This window comes from Geospiza fortis, unplaced genomic scaffold, assembly GCF_000277835.1.
Source record: "Geospiza fortis unplaced genomic scaffold, GeoFor_1.0 scaffold41, whole genome shotgun sequence".
Taxonomy (NCBI): Eukaryota; Metazoa; Chordata; class Aves; order Passeriformes; family Thraupidae; genus Geospiza; species Geospiza fortis.
In genome coordinates, this window is record NW_005054299.1 from 10,854,559 (window position 1) to 10,876,246 (window position 21,688).

The 21,688-nt window shown below is 39.8% G+C and overlaps 1 protein-coding gene across 1 annotated transcript in view; it reads left to right on the plus strand.

Annotated features, from left to right (window-relative positions):
* Positions 1-21,688, plus strand: part of LRFN2 (leucine rich repeat and fibronectin type III domain containing 2) — a 152,802-nt gene that overhangs the window by 104,310 nt on the left and 26,804 nt on the right. Inside the window, exon 2 of the mRNA XM_005416206.2 lies at positions 12,004-13,396. Coding sequence (XP_005416263.1) covers positions 12,024-13,396 — 1,373 coding nt within the window. The 5' untranslated portion in view covers positions 12,004-12,023. The remainder of the gene's footprint in view (positions 1-12,003; positions 13,397-21,688) is intronic.

Here is a 21,688-nt window from a genome sequence, read left to right on the forward strand (position 1 = left end):
TTTGAGAAGCAGAAAGAGTTTAGAGGCACAAAAAAGGAAAACTAGTCAAAGACAGACTAAGTAAAAAAAAATCAAAATGTGTGAAACAAATACCAGGATATGCTGGTACACACTAGAAAGTAAAGAGTACATAAGGAAATGAGAAATAAAGCATGCAGAAAGGCAGTATTAGAAATGCAACAAGAAAATCCTTGGGTAATGGAGCCTGTTGTTGGCAATATAAATTTTAATGCTGCATATAGCAGCTGGCTGCTCTTATCTGATAAGACTCATTCTGAGCATAGTTGGTGAGCAGAAACTGCAAAGTGAAGCAGAATATATATTTGAAATATTGGGGTCTTATATATTTTATTTTATCGCATGTTTTCCCTTCATTTTAATTTTAAGAGACTTGTTCTTTTTTTGCTGACTTAGTGCCAGTGAAAGGTGCTGCACAGAGAGCTCTGGGGATTGAAGACTTTTGTTTCCTCATAAATAAACATAGTAAGTGTAGTACAAAATCAGCTTTCCTCATCTTGCTTTCCAATCACCTTCCCCCAGACTTACCTGAAAGACTTTCCGCCTTTCCTGGAACAAGGTCTCTGCAGACCAGATGGAGTTTGATGAGCAGCTCAACATGAGCTGGCACTGTGCAGCACGGAAAGCCAACCATATCCTGGGCTGCATCCAAAACAGCATGGTCAGCGGGGCCAGGAAAGTTTTTTACCCCTTTCCTTTGTTCTTGTGAGACAACTCCTGGAGTACTGCATACAGTTCTGTGCCCCCAGCAGAGGAAGAATGTAGAACGATTGCAGCAAGTGCAGAGGAGGGCCACGAAGTGGTTAAAAGCACTGGAGCACCTCCCTGATGAAGAGAGGCTGAGAGAGTAGGGTCTGTTCAGCCTGGAGAGGAAAGCGTAGAACTGAGACCTCACAGGAACCTTCCAGTATCTAAAGGGGGCCTATAGGGAAGCCAGAGAGGGACTCTTCCTCGGGAAGTGTAGTAACAGGACAAGGAAGAATGGATTCAAGCTGAAATATAGTAGATTTAGATTGGATGTTAGGAAAAAGTCCTTTCCTGTGAGGGTGGTGAGATACTGGAACAGGTTGTCCAGGGATGTTGTGGATGCCCCATCCCAGGAGATGTTCAACACCAGGTTTGTTGGTGGTTTGAGCAACCTGGTCTAGTGAAAGGTGTCCCTGAAGCGGGGGGACTGGGGCTAGAACGAGATGATGTTTAAAGTTCCTTTGCTGCCCAAAGCATTCTATGATTCAATCAAACAGCACACTTATGGAATCATAAGTTTTTAGATTGGAAAAGGGCTTTAAGATCACTGAGTCCAACCACTAAACCATATCTTTAAGTGACATATCTACATGTCTTTTAAATACCTTCAGGGATGGTGCCTTAACCACTTCCCTGGGCAAAAAGTTCTAGTGCTTGATAAACCTTTTGGTGAAGAGATTTTTTTACATTTAATATAAATCTGTTCCAGTACAACTGGAGGCCATTTCATTGTGTTCTGCTGCTTGATACCTGAGAGATGAGATCAACTCCCACCTGCCTACAACTCCAACCTCCTTTTAGGTAGTTGTAGAGAACAATGAGGCTACCCCTGAGCCTCCTTTTTTCCAGGTGAAACAACTCCATTTCTCTCAGCCACTCCTCATAAGATTTGTGCTCCAAACCCTTCACCAGCTCTATTGCCTTTTGGAAAGGGAAAAAGCCTTTAGTCTCATTAGCATGACTGAAGTATCATGATGTACTTATACTGTTGTTATTTATAAAGTAATAGATTTGAGATGTTTTTTATTTCCTTTCTGTTTGCTTTCCTGGTGCTGTTTCCTGGTGTACTCATTTGTACTAGTCAAGGTTTCTTCGCAGTCAGGAAATTTTGAAACCTACTCCTCTATATATGAGCTTCCTACTGGTGACAGGTGAGCCTCTGAGCTGTGGTTAAGCCATTGGAGAAAGAGAATGTGAGATGTCAAGAAAGGAGGCAAAATGTCTTTCAGGGGCTTCTGTTCTGCAGGCACTCAGCAGAGCAAATGGGGCACTGGGGACAAAGTGACTCCAGCCACCCACTGCCTCTGCCTTCTGCTGACTGCCTCTCTTGGGGTGATGAAGAACCAATGACTGAGCTAGAGAAAACACTGCACAAGGTGTCTCTTATCCACAATCTCCCTTCCTGTGCTATGACAACAGACTACCCCATAAACTGTTCTTACATGCACACACAGTTTCCAGATACTTTGCAAACAACTGATTAGCAGAAGTCAGTACTTATAATTATCTTACAGAGGAGAAAGAGAGGTTAATTGAAACTCATCCAAGGTTACATACATAGCAAGACATGATGAAGTAATCCAGGAGTTAATGTTAATGTTAAAGCCAGATTTCTTCCCCAGAGACAAAAGCACTGCATCTATCCTTTCAATGTAATTATGTAAACACTGTCCATGACACTAGATTTGTGTTAAAAAATTGTGCAGCGATATGCCTTACATATGGAAACATCACTGCAGAAAGAGAAGGTATAAGAGTCGGGTTTTCTGTGAGGAACTTGGTGAATTATTTTGGGCAGGACATTTGAGGCAGATTGTGCCTCTTCTTACTCATGTGTTAAAACTAGATAGAAGTTGTCTCTTTTTCAAAGTGCATTAAAATTCTGGTGTGAAAGTACTGGTATTGCTACCAAAAGTCCTCCTTTCTTTTTCCCATCCATTTACAGCTCTTTGGAAATAGGTATCTCCGTAACCAGGTGCAACAAATTCTACAGTTTAGAAAAGCTGCTCTTATGATGGTAGAAGTAATGAGAATTTAAAGTTCTCCAGAGAAACAGTAAATTATCCTTCTGTATGTGAATCAAAACCGGAGAAGTGCTAGAAAGAGAAATTTAATGGACAGACCTAGTCCTATCCAAAGTGAAAAGCAAGTACAGTAGAAAGTTTACCAGGCTGCTGAAAGAGCCCGGAGACTGTGGAGGCCATGTATTGTATCATTCAATGGCATAGCAGGGTTCTCACGTTTCCTTCTCAGAACTCTGCTAATTTCTCACTGACCCATGAGCAAAATGCAGAGACAATACACTGGGCTTGTATTCGCTGTAACAGGGGACCTCTGCCACCAAATGCCTATGCTAACATCCTTAGGAATCCTGGGGCATTCAGCAAAAGTGATTGTTTTGTGTTTTGTTTTTTTTTTCAAATGTGGACTTCAAATCTGCCTTGCTTATGTTTCAAAGGATTTTCAGATCTTTGTATACCACTTTGTGTCTCCAATTAAATTTATGAGAAAAAAATCAGAAAAAAGATCTTTTCATTTTAGTATGCCTTGGATTTCCTACCAGTGTCTCTCTGCATGTAGGTTATACATGAAAGAAAAACTGCAGAACGCACTCAAAACAAAGAATACTTCCTCTGGAATATTGGACAGACTTTGTCTCTAGAGCTGAATGTAGGGTCAATTAAAAAAAAAAAAAAGCAACAATCCCAGAGAAAAAAGAGAATCCCAATTCTAATTATCCTGCTCTTCCTTTGATGTGGAAGGAAATAAGAATGCAGAAAGACTTTTATGAGAACTAAAGTAAGCTCAGGATAAAGAGTTACCTGAGGATTTTCTGTTATGGCTCAGAGCCAAGGGATTTTGGATTCAGACCATGAGAAGAGGCCTTCAGTTGTATTTGCAGAAAGCAGAAGGGTCTGTTGATGGACATTTATGTTTCTTGCCACAGGCAGTTCTCTGAGAGAGCTGCTCCTTAGCACCTTTGCAGCTTCTGTGTGTGTTCAAAATGAGTAAGAAACAGAGTAACTGGTAGCTTCTCTACTTTGCTGATAAAGCAAAATGTAGGATTGCTGTTAAGAACAAGATAAATAAATGAACTGAATGGCTAAAAACAGCAGAGAGGCCCAGATTAGCTGACTCACGAGCTTGTAGATGAAATCTGATAGAGACTGGCACACAACATTAAAATAGGATAAATGTCGATGGCCATTAAATGAACAATCAGAAATGAATGGACCTTCAAATGGTCTGTGGGAGAAAAAAACCACACCAGCCCAAGCCACTTATAATTAGTGGTGTTGAAAACACTGTCCCTCTTCTCCTGTGTATCCATCATGGGAAATCACCATCCTGCACAGATGTACAGTGACTGCACTGGAAAGCTCTAGGAAACTGCCCAGAGTGACCTGTTACTAATGAGACACACCTAAGTGTGCCTGTTTACCAAACACACATACTTGGATTTTCTAAATGGCCTCTTTGTCTTCAGTTTGTTTTTGTATGCTTACAAGTAATTGCCTACACATTTAAATTTTGTGCATTACCAAAAATCATCCAGGTAGCTAAGCACTGTTTTGTGCCCACAAATCAGGCAGCTAAAGCCTGTGCTTTCCAGTCAGTGAAGGTAGAATGATACAAGTACAACTGTTTTCACAGGTAAAATCACACTAGACAACAAAATCTGGCTATGATTATTAAGGTTATTATGTGCCATTCACAAGTTCTGGATAGAGCTATATACATTTTTTTTCTATTTTGTCAGAGGTTTTGCCCACTGGCAGGTATCAGCCCATGTGACAAAACTTGTTTGTAAGATTATTCATGTTTCATGAGACCACTTTAATATGAAGCATTCAGAATATTTGTTCCTAGTGTTTCTGAAATGAAATGTTTTAATTTGGAAACCATGTGTTTCACGTGCATATTTTTCTAAAGTACAATATTTAATGAATGAGTAAATCAAGCATGCCTACTGGATTTATGCTACAGGACGGAATTAATTTAGTTACTACAATCAGCACTCAGCAATTAAAAATTGAGCAGTAAGCTTCAAGGCAGATACAAATGAGACTGACCTTGGCATTGCAGGTTGGCATCATTCTAGAGTAAAAATTTCCATCTTCTGCAGCACAAGAAATTTAGGCTAATTGCCAAGAGGAATTTTAGGCACACATTTCTTTTGCTCTGCTCTCTGTGTGTGCATGAAGGCTTTTTATTGTCAGCTTCAAGTGGCATGATGCCAGATCAGACCAGGTCTAGAGATTAGTCATGAGGAAATAGTGGCACCTGTACCCTTTGGATGGAAACTAGAAGCAAGTCCGGTTTCCAAAGCATGTGTGTCCCTAACTGACCAAGTCCTGTAATCATAGCATGACTGTGGAACAAGTTCACTGCTTATCAGACAATGGAGAACCTGCACAACTCAGACCATCTTAACAGCAGAGTGGACTGTTGTCTAAAAAGGCTGAACTTGGGATAAAGCCTTTTCAGTAGGCAAAATGTTAATAATGTTGATAATGTATGTCTTCCACACGGATACTCTGATTCCAAACATGAGGTGGGCACAACGATGCATAACTTCCTCCACAGAAGTCTAACAAAGCTAACCAAGTGTCTCTCCTCTGCTTTCATGAAACTTACTATATTCTGTATTCTTGAAAAGTGAGAGTAGTAAATAATTCTGAGGCTTCTGCACTTCAGATTTTATCTGAAGTGATGAAAATGTCCCAAATGTATTGTGGGGAAGTGCCAGACAGGCAGATGCTCAGAAGTACACAGAATGTGTTCACCAAGTTTTATTTTCTCACAAAATGAGTCTCAAAATCTTGACTAATTTTCCACATTTCTTAAAACCAAATGGCTTATTTCAGCCAAGTGCTAGCAATAATGAAAAGTGATCTAAGAGATCTATACCTGGTTTCTTCTTTACTTAAGAGCTCTTGCTACATTTTTAGGAACTAGGATGTAAGTGCATCATGGATCTAAGTGCTCTAGGGTCACTAAGGCTGCTAGACACACACACTGCCCAGCCATCAGGGACATCTTTGTCAGAGAAGCCAAAACATACAAAATGTTTCTCCTGGATCAATACCACTGTGAAAAATGAAAATTCTTATGCACAAACATATTTCTCAGAATTTCTTCTGAGAAGAAAGTAACTCTATCCCAGCTAAAACCAGTGAGCACATACACATTAGTACTCAAAATACCCTTTCCATATACACTGCAAGAAAGTGACTCTAGGAAAAAATTTGTACCATGTTTTCTAAGAGCTCACCGAAGAAGCATTTGCTAGTAGGTTAATTATATCAAACAGAAACAAAGTTTTTGACAAATTCTAAAATTTGCCTGATAAGATTTGGGGTTACTATTGTCTTTTAAGTGTTTTATGTTAAAACTCCATAAAAATGTCCAAGGATATTTTTTTGCCTAAGTAACCTGAAAAGTGAAGAGGTTACTAATTGCAGAGATTAAGTGTGCTGGACCATCAGCATATGGATTTGTTCTTTTAGGATGTATGGAAAGTTCTAGTTTTAATGAAAGAAATTAGATACTTTAGTAAACTAGGAGAGATGAAAGCTACATTGATAATCCGGGCTTTTGACAGGTGCATTATTTCCATCTTGGTAGTGGTAAGGAATTGGGTAATGTTAGTATTTAGAAAAAGAAATAACATGACTGGTGTCAGGAAAATATTAGGAGAACATTATGAAAATATCAGAAAAGCTTTCCGAGAATGCACACATAGAGACACACAGGTTTGCTCATGAAAGACTGAATGAGAGCAGTGTCTTCCTGTGTGAGAAAGCTCTGCCTAATAAAATATTTGGTTATTTCCTTGGGATCAGTTGAATGGATTAAATCAGCGTTCACAGAGTGAGCCTTCTTGGAAATCAGCTTTTGGGCATTATCCTTACCTCTGTTCTGGATCCAGTTATAACCAGTTTTTTAAGGACTGCAACCTTAACAAAAAATGTTCTTACATTTAGGACCATCCTGTGAGGCAATTTTACTTGGACACATCCACCCCTTTAGCCTAGCTCTTCCTAAATAGTGACAAGCTAAAACTGCTTCCATGCTAGGGAGCACAGAGAGACTCCCAGCTGCTTGGAAATGTGAAAACAATAGAACAGCACTCAAAAGGATCAAACCACATAAATAAACCTCATGGTGGCAAAGGGGTGAAAAATATTTTTAGTGCAACCTTGCTATGACTAAAATATTCAAGGAAAAAAAAAGTGGTACAAAGGGCAATAAAATTGTTACACTTTACCCAGAGTTCCCTGGGTAAAGAGTTTCTGTTACTGTGGAAACAATCACATTAATATGGATGGAGTTTAGTATAGACAGCCACAAGTACCTGGAGATATGTGTTCTTGTAAATGTTCCCTCTTTATGTGTAAACTGTAAGGTGGCTGGAGCAAGCAAGCAGTTCATGTGCTAGTGCTATTAATTTTTTTCAATGAAACCAGCTCCTTAAAAGGCCTAGTCAAAACCTCCACTGCATTGTGTGTAAGCACCTGATGAAGATCAGCTTTATCCCCAAAGAATGCAGGAGTCTAGGCAAAAAATACAAAAGCTCAACAAAAGCAGTGTTGGTTGTCCTGAGCCTCTAAGCTGCTAAGTGCAAATTGACTTTGAACACCTGAAGAGTTTCACAGGTGCTCACAAAGCCAGCAGTGGCCTAACACCAAGCCTGTGTTTCCATGGATGTGCTACTGGACACATGCAGATGCAGAGATATTTACTTTCCTTATGGCCATTGCAATTGCTTGGTGAATGAAGCATAAACTGCTTTTATGGATCAGGGAAAACAGAAAACACAAAACCTACCTTTCCACACAGTTTTTTGGTGATGCAAGGGATTAAGGAGTAAATTTTGTCCTGACATAGTCCCATCCTCTTTTTATGCCTTGTTGATTAAACTGCTTATGAAAATAGGTGTGAAACTTCGCCTGTTACTGCAATTCTTCAAGCTGTGCATTGAGGGTAGATTTCCTAGTCACATAAGTTCTCTTAAAACGAGATAAGAGAAGATAAAGAACAAAGAAAAGGGCAGCTCTTGGTAAAGACCCAGTTCCTCCACAGCACCTACAAAACTGAAAGGAGGTATCTTAGCTCACTCATACAGTCCCCGGAGCCTGGGTCCCAGGGTGCTTGGAAACTGTAGAATCAGAGCCACTATCCATCCATTTCTCCTTTTTAAATTTTTTCTTTCTCTCCCTTTTCCCAGCCTTTATGCTGCATATTATTTGTCTGACAGTTACCTTGTGCTTGGCACTGTGGTAGGCAAAGGTTACTGGAATTTAAATGCAAAGTTCAGTGACTATAGAAATAAGAAATGCCTTGGAGGCGTTGCTGAAATGAGATGCCAAATACCAGAATTTGTATCTTTATGAGGAAATTTGAATACAAAACACCAAGTTTTATGGCTCTTGCACATATTAATTCATACCAATCCATGTTCTAAGAGGACTAAAGGGGCTGTTTTTCATCTTGGGCTGAGACAGGAACTCTTCCAGATTTACTGACTTACCGTGAGAAATATGCTTTATCAGGCTGACAGATATCTTTAAAATGTAAATCAGAATGCTGAGCTTATCACAAGACTGCCATTAGCAGCATATAAAATTCTTGGTGTTGCAGTTAACAAGAGATTTTGTGAACAAGGTGAGCATACTGGTCAGCAAAAACAGACCCTAAACTTGATACTTTATTTTCTGTCTTGCAAGAAAATTACCAGAAATAAAATCAAACCAATTTTTATTATACATCCATCTCCTTGGCAACTAGCAATTACCATGGCTTTGTGGGATGGTCTAGATTTTAAAGGATATTATTATAATTGTGCAGGCTCAAGTATTGCAGTATTACCTGGAATCATCCCTAGAAGTGCCCAGGTCCAGGCTGGATGGGGCTCTGAGCAGCCTGATCTAGTGAAAGGTGTTCCTTGGCAGGTAGGTTGGAACTAGATGATCTTCAAGGTGCCTTCCAACCCAAACCATTCTATCATTCTATCAGTCTATGAATTCTTACCTCGTCTTTGGCCCAAGTGCTTTGTCTGTCTGGAGAGAGAAAGGAAAATCATTTGCCCAATGGAAGTCCCAGATTTTCTCCTTGCGGAGTCCTGTCCATTTCTGTTGTCTCCAGTGCCCTATAGGAAGTCCTTTTGGTTTATACCCTCTTCACTGAATTGTGAACTGTTCATTTCAGGATTACATTGTAGAGAAAATCAGGGCTCAGAACCTTGCAATAACAATGCTAGTAAATGATCACAAAGGCCAGAAATATCCTCTGTAAACAAACAATATTTACATTAGTACTCTCAAGTGCATGCAATAGCTGGAATGACAGTGGCTGTTGCCAATTTGCTCTCTTGCTGGCAAGAGCACATGCTGCACTCTCTGTGACTTTCATGCACACGTGCAAGCTCACACAGGCAGATGATGTGCTTTCGAGCCATCCACAGATGGTTTCCCCATCAGGGCTTGCTTTGCCATTTAGGCCTCCTGCTTCACATCCTCCTCTTGGTGCTTCAGTCCCTATTTTATGTAATTAACTTCTGTTCCTTCCCCCCATTTTTACTTTTTTCCCGTGAATGCTCTTTACTCTGACGCTCAGAGTCAACCATCTCCCCAAAGCACTGTGATATTTACCAGCATCCGGAAAAAACGTGGTTAGAGAATTGAGACACTTAAAGGAGACACGGCTGTCGTAAGTGTGCATTCACATTTTTGAATAGATATTCAGAGGGTGGGAATGTAGATGAGGGAGAAGCTATGAAAGGGCTTATTACTAATTAACTATATCTATTTCTCCCCCTTTTAAACTGCTTTTTGTTTATCATTTCAGCTGGTAGGGTAATACACTAAATTAAAGCTGCATAATACATTTATAATTAAGACTGAAAAAGCCAATTGCCTGTTACTAAACCACCAATTGATAATATTGTAAGGGATATTTATAGCTCTTTGGTATGTATGCCACAGATTTGCATCAATAACACACTTGCTTATCTCCAAACATTTTATTCAGTAGCCCTTTATTTACTATTGAAGGTAAGATTACTCTTCTCAAGCCATCCTTTCTAAAAGTGTCTCGCTTTCATCTTGTTTGTAAAGCTCAGCAAACACAGATGCTTCAGTCATTTCCTCTGCTATGAAATAGTAATAACAGTATATAATTACCATCATCACACCATGCAGAAAACCTTGCCATAAAGAACACACTCTACATAGTTCAGCACTCATAGCATCTTGCATTTCTACAGCTCCTTCTTTTTGACTCATCTTGCATATCCTAGAGAGGACATACCAAGCCACCTTACCCAGGGCATGAATGGAGAAGTTTTGGGCAGATCCCCAAACATAAGCCCTTAGGGGCCTATGCCCTAAGCCATTCCTTTCACAAGAAGGCAGAGCAAGACCTCTTTAAAGAGTTCTTAAAAATTGTAGAAGTGATAGTTTTTGTTTTGTGTTTGGTGTATCTTACTGGGGGTTTAATAACTCAAAACACATGCCAAGAAACTGCTAAGTGTGTGAGCACCTGCATGTTGGGAAGGGATATGGCATAGACCAAACAGTGCTTGGAGAGTGGTGCACACCATCCTAGCAAAAAACACCTGGGAGAGCCCTTACAAAAAGATGGCTTTTTGTCTACCTGCCCCTTTCCTCAGAAGGAGAATGAGGGCCAGTAATGAATGATCTACCCATTCTTCAGCCCTGCCAGATAGCAGGCTCTGGGAAGGGGATAACCAGAAAGAAAGCAAATTTCCCTATATCCTGCTCATGTGGGAAGAATGTCAGCAGACCTGTGTAAGTAAATATTCCCAAACCTGAAGCAGACCTTCATCTTCTCCCAGCCACAATTGTCTCTCCAAGCCAGCCCAATCATGAGTTTTGTTTATCCTTCAAAGACGCACCCTTGCAGTTTAAGCTGGAAAAGTGTGTGAGAAATCAGAAAAAAGGGAGATAGTGGTGCAAGGAGGAATTGACATGCAAGGGGGGGCCATGAAGATGGCCAACAGCTTCACTGTCACTACAACAGTAGGGGTTCCATTTTGAGAGCATGTAGTTGTCAAAAACTTGCCAGGGGCCTAAGGTAGCACTGTCTTCCCCTGAATCCCCTCTCTTTGGAGCTAGATGCTGTCACCCTTTCCATGGTTTGGCTGAGCACAGGGTGAAACCAGGTGGCAGTTATACAAGTGATTTCTGCTTCTAATGCTGTCTATCATTAATTTTATTATGAGTGGGCAAGTGACTTGCCCCAGAACTGGCCAGATAATTACATGGTCATTATTAACCACATTACTGAAGGGTGAAAATGCAGTTATTTTTATCCATAAAGTCAGCTGCTTCAACCCTAAAACTAATTGCACATTATTATGCAGCAGAAAGTAATTATTATAGATACTCATTCTAGCTTCTACTCCCAAAGCAGACACTATTTCAAATGAAATCTTTCAGGATTTTTAATAAGCCTTGCAATCTGTGGTAGAAGAAAGAAAGAGAGACAGAAAGAGAGACAGAAAGGGAGAAAGGGAGAAACGAAAGACAGAAAGAAAGACAAGAAAGAAAGAAAGAAAGAAAGAAAGAAAGAAAGAAAGAAAGAAAGAAAGAAAGAAAGAAAGAAAGAAAGAAAGAAAGAAAGAAAGAAAGAAAGAAAGAAAGAAAGAAAGAAAGAAAGAAAGAAAGAAAGAAAGAAAGAAAGAAAGAAAGAAAGAAAGAAAGAAAGAAAGAAAGAAAGAAAGAAAGAAAGAAAGAAAGAAAGAAAGAAAGAAAGAAAGAAAGAAAGAAAGAAAGAAAGAAAGAAAGAAAGAAAGAAAGAAAGAAAGAAAGAAAGAAAGAAAGAAAGAAAGAAAGAAAGAAAGAAAGAAAGAAAGAAAGAAAGAAAGAAAGAAAGAAAGAAAGAAAGAAAGAAAGAAAGAAAGAAAGAAAGAAAGAAAGAAAAAGAAAGAAAGAAAGAAAAAAGAAAAAAAAAAGAAAGAAAGAAAGAAAGAAAGAAAGAAAGAAAGAAAGAAAGAAAGAAAGAAAGAAAGAAAGGAAGAAAGGATTTTATCATGTTTTTATAACACATAACTGTCCCATCCTGGAGGGCTGATGCCTTTTGGTGTGACTCCTGAGAGAAGGCATCACAAAGTCTCTCTGGAGGTAGATGTTAGACAAAACATAAGAAGAAAGGTATCATAACTAGTATATCATAATTGCTGATGTTCCTTTTCACTCTTTTTGTTTCTTCCAGGTACTGTTGCGTGATTTACAATGGAAAAATTGCTCTGCGGCATCCTGGTGTTTGGAATGGCTGTCACAGTCAACGCTTGTCCCAAATATTGTGTCTGTCAGAACCTGTCTGAGTCACTGGGGACTTTGTGTCCCTCCAAGGGTCTCCTTTTTGTACCGCTGGACATAGATCGAAGGACTGTTGAACTCCGTCTTGGGGGCAACTTCATTATCAATATCAGCCGACAAGATTTTGCCAATATGTCTGGACTTGTTGACCTTACTTTGTCCAGAAACACCATTAGTTACATACAGCCCTACTCTTTCACCGACTTGGAGAGCCTTCGGTCTTTACATCTGGACAGCAACAGGTTGCCTGAGATTGAAGAGGATACTTTAAGAGGTTTAATTAACCTTCAGCATTTGATTTTAAACAACAACCAGCTAAGCAGCATTTCTGATGACGCCTTTGAGGATTTTTTACTGACATTGGAAGACTTAGACCTGTCCTACAATAACCTCCGAAGCATTCCCTGGGAATCTATAAGAAAGATGATAAACTTGCACCAGCTCAGTTTAGATCACAACCTAATAGATTATATAACAGAGGGGACATTTGCAGATCTTCAGAAATTGGCCAGATTGGATCTAACATCCAACAGACTTCAGAAGCTCCCCCCTGACCCTATATTTGCCAGATCACAAGTAATTCCTTTGGTTGTTACCCCATTTTCGCCACCTCTGTCCCTCAGCTTTGGGGGAAATCCACTGCATTGCAACTGTGAGCTGCTGTGGTTAAGGCGGCTTGACAGAGACGACGATATGGAAACCTGTGCTTCTCCTCCAAGTCTGAAGGGAAGGTACTTCTGGTACGTACGGGAGGAGGAATTTGTCTGTGAGCCCCCTCTTATTACACAACATACTCACAAGCTGCTGGTCTTGGAAGGGCAAACTGCCACGCTGAAGTGTAAAGCCATTGGGGATCCCACTCCCATCATTCACTGGGTGGCCCCTGATGACCGTCTCATTGGAAACTCCTCCAGAACGGCTGTCTACGACAATGGCACCCTAGATATACACATCACCACCTCCAAGGACTACGGAACTTTCACATGCATAGCAGCCAATGCTGCAGGAGAGTCGACTGCAACAATTGAACTCTCAATTGTCCAGCTCCCCCATCTCAGCAACGGCGCAGGCAAAGCAGCTCCACCGAAATCCAGGCTCTCGGACATCACCAGCTCCACCAAGTCCAATCGTGGTGAAACAAAAGGTCCCCCAGAAAGGGCTGTCCTGGTGTCAGATGTGACCACTACCTCAGCTTTGGTCAAGTGGACAGTCAGCAAGTCGGCCCCTCGGGTAAAAATGTATCAGCTGCAGTATAACTGCTCGGATGATGAAGTCCTGATCTACAGGTAAATGCATTTTTTGTTTGGTCCTCTGATGATGGCAGGGGGTGGAAATCAACATAAATCTTTTGCTCTTTGACTTTTTACTGATTTGGAACTGAGGTGGCGCTGTGACCGGTAGCATTTGTGGTATTTGATAAATTTGTATTCTCTCTGTCAGTTTGCCTGTTGGTCTGTTCATTGCTTTTTTGTCCAAGCCACATATTGCAAATCTCTGTAGTACTCATTTTCCAACAGCTGTTTTCTGTAAAATTTTCAATTTGGGAAAAAATAGTGCTGCAGTTGGTAGCCTCCTTAGTAGGCTTAACAAAGAAAGGAAAACTTGAAGACTAGAAGTCAGAAATTTCCCTTTCCACCTCCTGTAGGTGGGATTGAAACAGACTACTTAGAGAGGAAGCAACGTGGGAGGAAGTTTGTGCTGTCTACCCATAACACAGGCTCTAATTATTCTGTGATTCAAGATTTGGTGTTGCTAACAAGACATTTTTCACCTATATGAAAAAGTTTGTTTCTTATTTCACTAACATCTGTTCTACACAACTGAAATGGCTGAAAACTTTGGAGCACTTAGTTTTTTTATACCATATTAAATGCAAGAAGAGGTGGATATAATTTCAAAAGAAAACCCTGAATCTTCCTTATGATCTTCCAGTTCTACAACTCCTCTGACTTCAAATGATGTAAAGCAGGAATCACACTTGCAGTGAAGCAGCAATAAATTTTTAGGGACTAAAAATGTGTAGGAGCAGTACAGGAAAGCACTACTACTGTTTTTTCCTTGTGTAATGGAAGAATGATTGACATATTCATGCTAGTGTTGAATCCCTAGAAGCCACCTTGTCCTTCCTTTTTATTGCAAAGTGTCATTGAACTGAACTATATCTTTGGTTGTATATGGTCTATCAGCAAAAGTCAGAATCTCATGGAAAAAATAGAACCAAACATATCAACTCTTATAGCTTTATAAGCATCCTGAAGCAGTGGAGAAAGATTTGATCTGGTAGAGATATAATGGGATTTGGGGTTTGAATACAGTTTGAGAATAAACTGTGGCCAAAATATAGTCAAAGGCATTGATTTCCATGGTAGGTTTGGTGTTATTGCCTGATGGCTATTCTATTCTCCTGCTGCCTGCGGGGAGAGCCGAGGCATTCATCAAGTCATGGTACTTGGCCTCCAGATCCCACAACAAGCCTTGTTATTTTCTTCTTTACCACAGGGTGGTTTTCTTCAGCATGAGGAAGTCAAAAGGAGAGGTAGTAAACATTCATGTGACATTTTTGTCTCACCCTTCTTCTACAATGAAACCTAATTTTAAAGCTTCTCCAGAACAGAATGTTTAGCTGATATGGACAGAATTTTGTGCCAACAATGCTTTTATCTGAGTCAGTTGTAGAACAGAAAGAATAAAGTGATCAATTTAGCTACTCCAAATTTACTCACTCATTGCCAAAAGCAGGAATATTGACCAGCAAGTCCAAAAAACATTTTAAAAGGATATTTATTCAAATACTGAAATAATCTGAGGAAATTCAGTTCTGTCCACCTCCATTCCTCAATTATAAAAATATCTTGAAATAAATCAATTAGAAAGTGAAAATTATTTCTTTTGCTCTGGCTAATGTACAGTGGAACCAGTGTGTTATCTTTGGGAAGTGCAACTATGTAGAATTAAGCAGAATGAAAGGATAAGATAAAGTAAGGATACAGTATTAGGAATAGAATGGAAGAAAACATGCTACTGCAATTTTTTTCCCCAAGGCAATGCTTTCAACAGAAGCTCAGCAGTAATTAAGATCTTAAGCACAGTGTAAGGCTGAAAAACACTCTGAAAGATGTATAAGTCATATGTTCATTGAAAAATTAATTTGGCTCAGTGAACAGGAATATCCCTGCAACCAGAAAGAGAAGTTTGCAGGGGTTGTCAGATGTTTGAAGTGGTTGGATGTGTCAATTTTCTAGAGAGGATGATGGCCAGGGTTAAAAAAAACAAACCATCCAAAAGCACTGACATGCAGCCTAGGAGCTGGATGGGTGAGAATTGGGTGCCACAGTGAAGAAAGATGGCATCTTGTCAGCCTGGTCTGGAAGAAAAAGTTGCTGTCAAGATTTTAGGCACCCATAAAAGTTTTTATCATGTCCCCACTTCCATCTCCCAGTGAGGTTTTGGTCCTTTGCTGCTTTATTTTATTGTGGCTCACTTTTCCAGCAGCTCAGTGAGGAAGTGTTATTTTGAAAAATCTCCCATCAGGCCTTTTTTGAGGATTCACTGATGATGCATAGTTCTTTTCATTCACAGTTCTCAAAAGCACTTCACCAAAGAAAACTTTTTTTTTTTTCCTCTCTGCATTTTGCACCAGGGAGAAATGAAGCCTAGAAAGATGAAGTGATTGTCCAGAGTCTGAGAGTTAATCAATGGTACTCATAATATCAAAACCAGTCCTTACAACTTCCAGTCAGGGAACCACTCAGTCCCTTAGAGTTAATTAACTAAAGCTGTTTTGCTTTAATTGGTCAGATGCATATCACTACAATGAGTGTGTGGAAAAACCTAAGGGAAAAGGAGTTCTACAGTGCTCTGCTCCATAAAATGCTGTGTATGTGCTAAATGAGATGTGATACTGCTTAGCTGCTAAAATGATGGGCGCTTAATATACGCTAAGACAGTCGGTACTCCAGGACTAAGACACATCAGCTGTGCTCAGCTTTTAGGAATCCTGCTTCACCAGCAAGAAATGTATGCACAAAAAACAGAAATCAGCTGCTCTGTCTGCTAAGAATTTTTCATGGACATTGTACTCATTGTGAAAGAGTGAAAGCAGAAGTTCTCCCCTCCCCGCTGATATCAACATTTCTCTTGATCATTACCCAGGACATCAGTCCCATTTCCCCTTCCATGACAGCTGTGATTTTCCACTGGTAGGATGGTGCAAAAGGGGACTACAGTAGGGTGCAATGGTTCAATTAAAATTCAAGTTTTGGGACATTCTGGCAAATGTTGTCTGCTGAGCCTCCCATTTGCACTGAGCTGAAATGGAACCAGAATGTGAAGTTTGGCTTTGGATATACCAATGCCATTATAATGAAGATTAGCTGGAGGAGCACTGTTTGTCTGCTTTCTCATCTGACCTTGCCTTGTATTTGCTATCTTAGGGCCTTTGCTCAAGCTCACAGCAGGTTTTTATCTCTTTCAATGCAATCAGGGTGCATATTTCTGATTGTTATTAAATGAGTAGGTCCTGGATCTGCATTCTGTGGATTTTAATGCAGCAGTCTTCCCATTCTTTCATCTTCTCTGTAATACCAACACCAGGACTAGTAAATCACTTTTAGCCAAGACCAGAAGCTTGTTACAAATTGCAGAACTGAAAATCACTCCTTATTTGAAGGAAAAACATGCAGAAAGAGTAACCAATGTCCAATAGAGAAAGATATGGAAGAAGACCATGGTCTACAAAGAAATTTCTGTCCTTGGACTCAGAGTTAAAGGAGTGAACACTAGGAAACCTCCTCTGTCATAAAGATCTTACCTACTTCCTTCAGTCAGGACTCCAAAGTGTTTTAGATATGTAAAAGCATCACTCTTAAGATCAGTGCGACACATGCACTGGTAAGCCTAATTCATTTTGAATAAGGAATTGAAATGAAATATAAATGTTTAGAAAATAATATCTTTGAGCCTCAGTTTCCCATCTGTAACCTGGGTGACAGCACCACCTTGCTTCGTGGGGATAAAAACATTAGAAAATATTATGGAACCAGGAGCCTCCATAAATAAAGAGGGAGACTTGTTTTGAAGTCATTATGTGGTCTGCAGCAACAGGGATAGTTATGGATGATTAAGATGGAGGATTGCATAACTGCAACACTTGAATTCAAGTAAGGCATCTGGGGAGAGAGACTGTGGTTTTTTTCATGCATAGAGCACCCTACATGATGGGGGACCAAGTCTCAGTTTTGGCTGGCAGGCATTGTTGTAATATATACTTTCACCACTTTTTCAAAAGCGAATAAATCTGCAAGTGTTTTGTAGAACTTCCCAGGTCATACTGAGCCTTCTGGCTGTGTTTTGAATTAAAGCAAAGATGCAGCCATTTAAAAATGTGCATCTGAAGTGCAACACTGCCATTAGATTTATAAGACATTTAGGTCTGTTTTATTTTGTGGTATTTCATAGTAAAAGTGATGAAAACAGCTGTACAAATTAAGAATTACTGTAGTGTTATAGTCTCCCTAACTTATAAATTCTGCACTGGGAAAAAAAGTATTTTATATGTTTCTGAAAGCTTATTTTTTAAATATATATTTTATGTAGCAGGCAGTCGAAACATTAAAATCTGAATAAATGGCTCCACATCTCCAGTTTATTTAAACAATGGTGCCATGGATTTGATTACTTAAACAATATAATAATTATTTATATTTACACAGCTCCTTTTACTGCAAGTGCTTTACAGGGTGGCTGAACAGAGATCCCCACTATCCTGTCACCTCTCAGTTAAATATTGGCTGCCGTTTAGCAATCTGCAGGTGATTGTTTGGTTCCTCTTCATGAGTAAAAAATAGCTTCAGCATTTGCACTCATGGATACTTTAAACTAGGGAGGAAATAATTAACTGAGCTTGAATTTCCCTCAGCATGGTGGTATAAATATACCCATGCACTCTTCTAGTCAAGTGCATGTCAATAAGAAAGTGCTTCATGACTGAGGTGCTGCAGACTTCAGGAATATCTAATTCACATAAGGAGGCTCTCAAGCAGCAGTGCCACACTGACATCAGAGAGGATGCCATTGTCTAATGCTTCTTGCAAGGAAAGCCTATAGTGTGGAGATCTACCAGCTCAAGACTGAAAACAGAGGAAGCCCGATCCTGTTGCTGGTAGGGCAAATTGTCTCAACAGCCTGATGCTGTAGCAAAGTGTGTTTATGCAATTTTGTGTCTGAGGAAAGTTGGAAACACACAGTGCTTGTTAGCTTTGGAAAAGAGAGAGGATTCATTTATTCTGAAAGACCCAAATATCTATCCTTGTGATTTGGTCACTGGGCTCAGACAAATAAATATTTTCAGATAAACGTCTGCCACGCTTCTACCCAATTTTCAGTTCTACCCATCTCCAACCTCATTAGGCAGTGACCTGCCTCCACGGCTCACACCTGGAGCAAAATTCCCACTTATCCTCAGCATATGAGCTGAGCTATTCCAGTTGCATTATATGCAGGATACAACCCTTGATTTGACCAAAGCATTTACATATTTAAACATTAAATTAAATAACAACTAGGAGGGAGGACAGCACATGAAGATGTTAATCAGCATATATTAATCTTTCATATTTGACAGGTAGAGAGCGCCAATTTATAAAAATAAAACCAGGAAACCACATTCCAAAGGGAAGTAAAATTTATATAATCAGTGCAGAGGGAAGTCTGGCATGGACATTTGGTAGTTCAGATCATTTGAGAATGGCTTGGAGCAGGAGTGTGTATTGACTTCTGGAGTACCCTCAGCAGGTGCAAGCTTGCTGCAAGGTATCAGTCATAATGAAGAAGTTGCTTTACAGATGCTTGTATTCTGGGATTGTGGGGTTTTATTTGTGTCTGCTGGAAACATTTTCATCGCCTTTTTTTGTTTTCTTTTTTTTTTTGCTGGGGCAAGTACAATGACAGTTGTTTTTTGGTTTTTGGGGTTTTTTTGTTTGAATTTTTTTTGTGCTTGTTTTTTTCCCACCACCCCACCCTCCCTTGCAATATGAGAAATATTTAAAGAATAAATAAGAAAATGTAGTGAAAAGGAGAAAAAATACATGTATTACCATAAAATGATATGAAATATATATATTAAAAGAAAATATATGCAAGAAAAGTAGGTGTACATCTCAGTCATGTCCCTAAATTCATCCTAGATTTTTGTGAAAAACTATCATCCATTTGATGCTTGTAAGAATCACAGAAAATTATGAGGAATCCATTGGTCAGAGCATGTCCAGTTCAGGATGAGCAGAGCCCGACCATGTGGATGCTGCCCAGACCATTTTCTTGTTTGATAGCTGACACAGAAATGCAAAATACTAAATGGCCTCTTATCCATAGGGGAGATATACCCCTGCCATGAGCATGTGAGATGTATGTGAGGGCTCATGAGCAAGTGCTTGCACTGCTGCTGACCATTCTGCAGTGCCCCAGCAGAGCAGGGCAGGGCAGGGCAGGACAGCGCCTGCTCCCAGCTTGGAGGCATTCCCATTTCCTTCAAAGTTTAACTCCTGCCAAATAACATTTATTGAGGCCTGTGGAGAAGTTGTATGTGACAACTCTACCCCCAAACTCAGCCTAAGGAGTTGAATTTGAAGGCAAATTGCCTGATTCTCATCTCACCCCACATCTAGGGGTGTTGCGCAACATAGAAAGGAAATTAGAATCACTTTAGACAATGCTCTCAGGTACATTGTATGATTTTTAAGGCAGTCCTGTGCGTGGCCGGGAGTTGGACTTTGATGATCCTTGTGAGTCCCTTCCAACCCAGAATATTCTCCAATGCTGTGATTCAGCATAAGACAGTGGTACCTTGTTTAATCTCTGTTACCAATTATTAATTCAGCTCAATAAGGCTGAGCATTTTCACTGGAGAGGAATTCAGGATGAGCTAATTCTTGCCCATAACATCTGCCACATCCCCTCTCTCAGATGCTCTGCACCTAAGTGCCAATATCTGCCCCTTACAGCCTTTATTGCAATAAAAAGTTATACATCTGATTCCAAAATGAAACATTGAAATTAGACTTTTCTTTAGCTTCAGGTGAGTCAACAATTTGATCTCTAAATGAAAATCTTTACCATGTCCATTATTTGTATATGTAATGCATATTTAACCACCCAAGAGTCTCTACTTGATCTCTGCATTATCATTGCAGCAAGTTCCCAATACTCCTTTCCTCTCTGCTGCTCATCCATTGATTCTAGTTGGTGTCAGAGATCCACTCTAATATCTTCTTTATTTTGGGTCACATTTACTGATATCTGGGTCCTTTTAGGAGGAATGGAAAAGGTATCAGCAACCACAGAGTGTGACAACTACTCCTAGTGTTTCTAAATCTGCAGCCAAGAACATCCTCCCTCCCCTCACTTCACCCTTCATTTCAACTGGACCACCACCAATTCAGACTACTTAGAAATCTCCTCCAAGGGTGTTGAACCAATTGTAAAAGTAATGGCTGGAAAATACCTGCTTGAAGGAGAGGATGATTTGTTTTTATCCACAGGTGGTTTGCAATAGAGTTACAAATGAAAAAAAATGCTTAAAAGCATATTGTGCTCTAAAACACCACATTACTAAAATTTGCCTTGCCAGTCTGAGATCATTCTGCTCAACTGAGCTCCCACTTGCTCACGTGCAGGTTCCAGGCTGTAGGCAGGTGAAAGAGGGTGCCTTGACAGCTCGTACCTCCCCAGCCTTCTGACACCCCACCCCATACAGCTCCCATCTGAAGTCATTGGACAGCCTTTCTACCCATTTCAAAGTTGATGTGGTTTTAGATTCTTGGTAGGAGGTCCTCAAAGAGAGCTCTTGCTCCTGCTGCAGTAGGCTCTTGTTTCTCCTTGTCTTTCCAGTGCTGAACAGTTGAGCTCTGACTGTGAATATTGTTTTGAGGGTTGTGCAAGCAATTATATTCATTTAGTTATGTAGGACTATTTTATCTATCACATACATGAGATGGGACAAAAAGGATGACAGGGAAAGAATAAGTCAAAATTACAAACACAGCCAGAACATAGTGCCTTATTTCACTGGCATAGCTGCAGACTTACCTACCTAATTGCTTGCTCTGAATTTCCCATTATACCCTTTCTCTTTCACACCAGGCTTTCTGCTTGTAGGCTCAGGCTATTTTCAGAAGAAAATCTACTTTTTTGTACAATGATGGAACCGATAAACACTAACACATAATAGCAATGATTCAGCTTGTTTTCCAAGAGAAATGACTTAAAAATGTAGAACTGAAAAAAGACCCAGCACTAGAAAAATAAAATAAAAAAAGAGAGAAGAATACACTAGACTAAATAAATGATATTATAAAGTCTTCATTAGCTTTAGCCCTTATGAGTCTGGTTGTTTTTGGAGCTGCCTATAAAAGGCAGGTTTTCTGAGCAAAACATTTGCACTCAGACTGAGAAAAAGTCTCTTTTCAGATGATACAGTGCAAGCTGAAAGCGACACTTGCTTCTCATTTAAACCTATTTTGGGGCTTCAGTTGGGATGTTGATGGTGAGCAGTCTTTGTGTTAATGCTTTGGTTAGGGAAA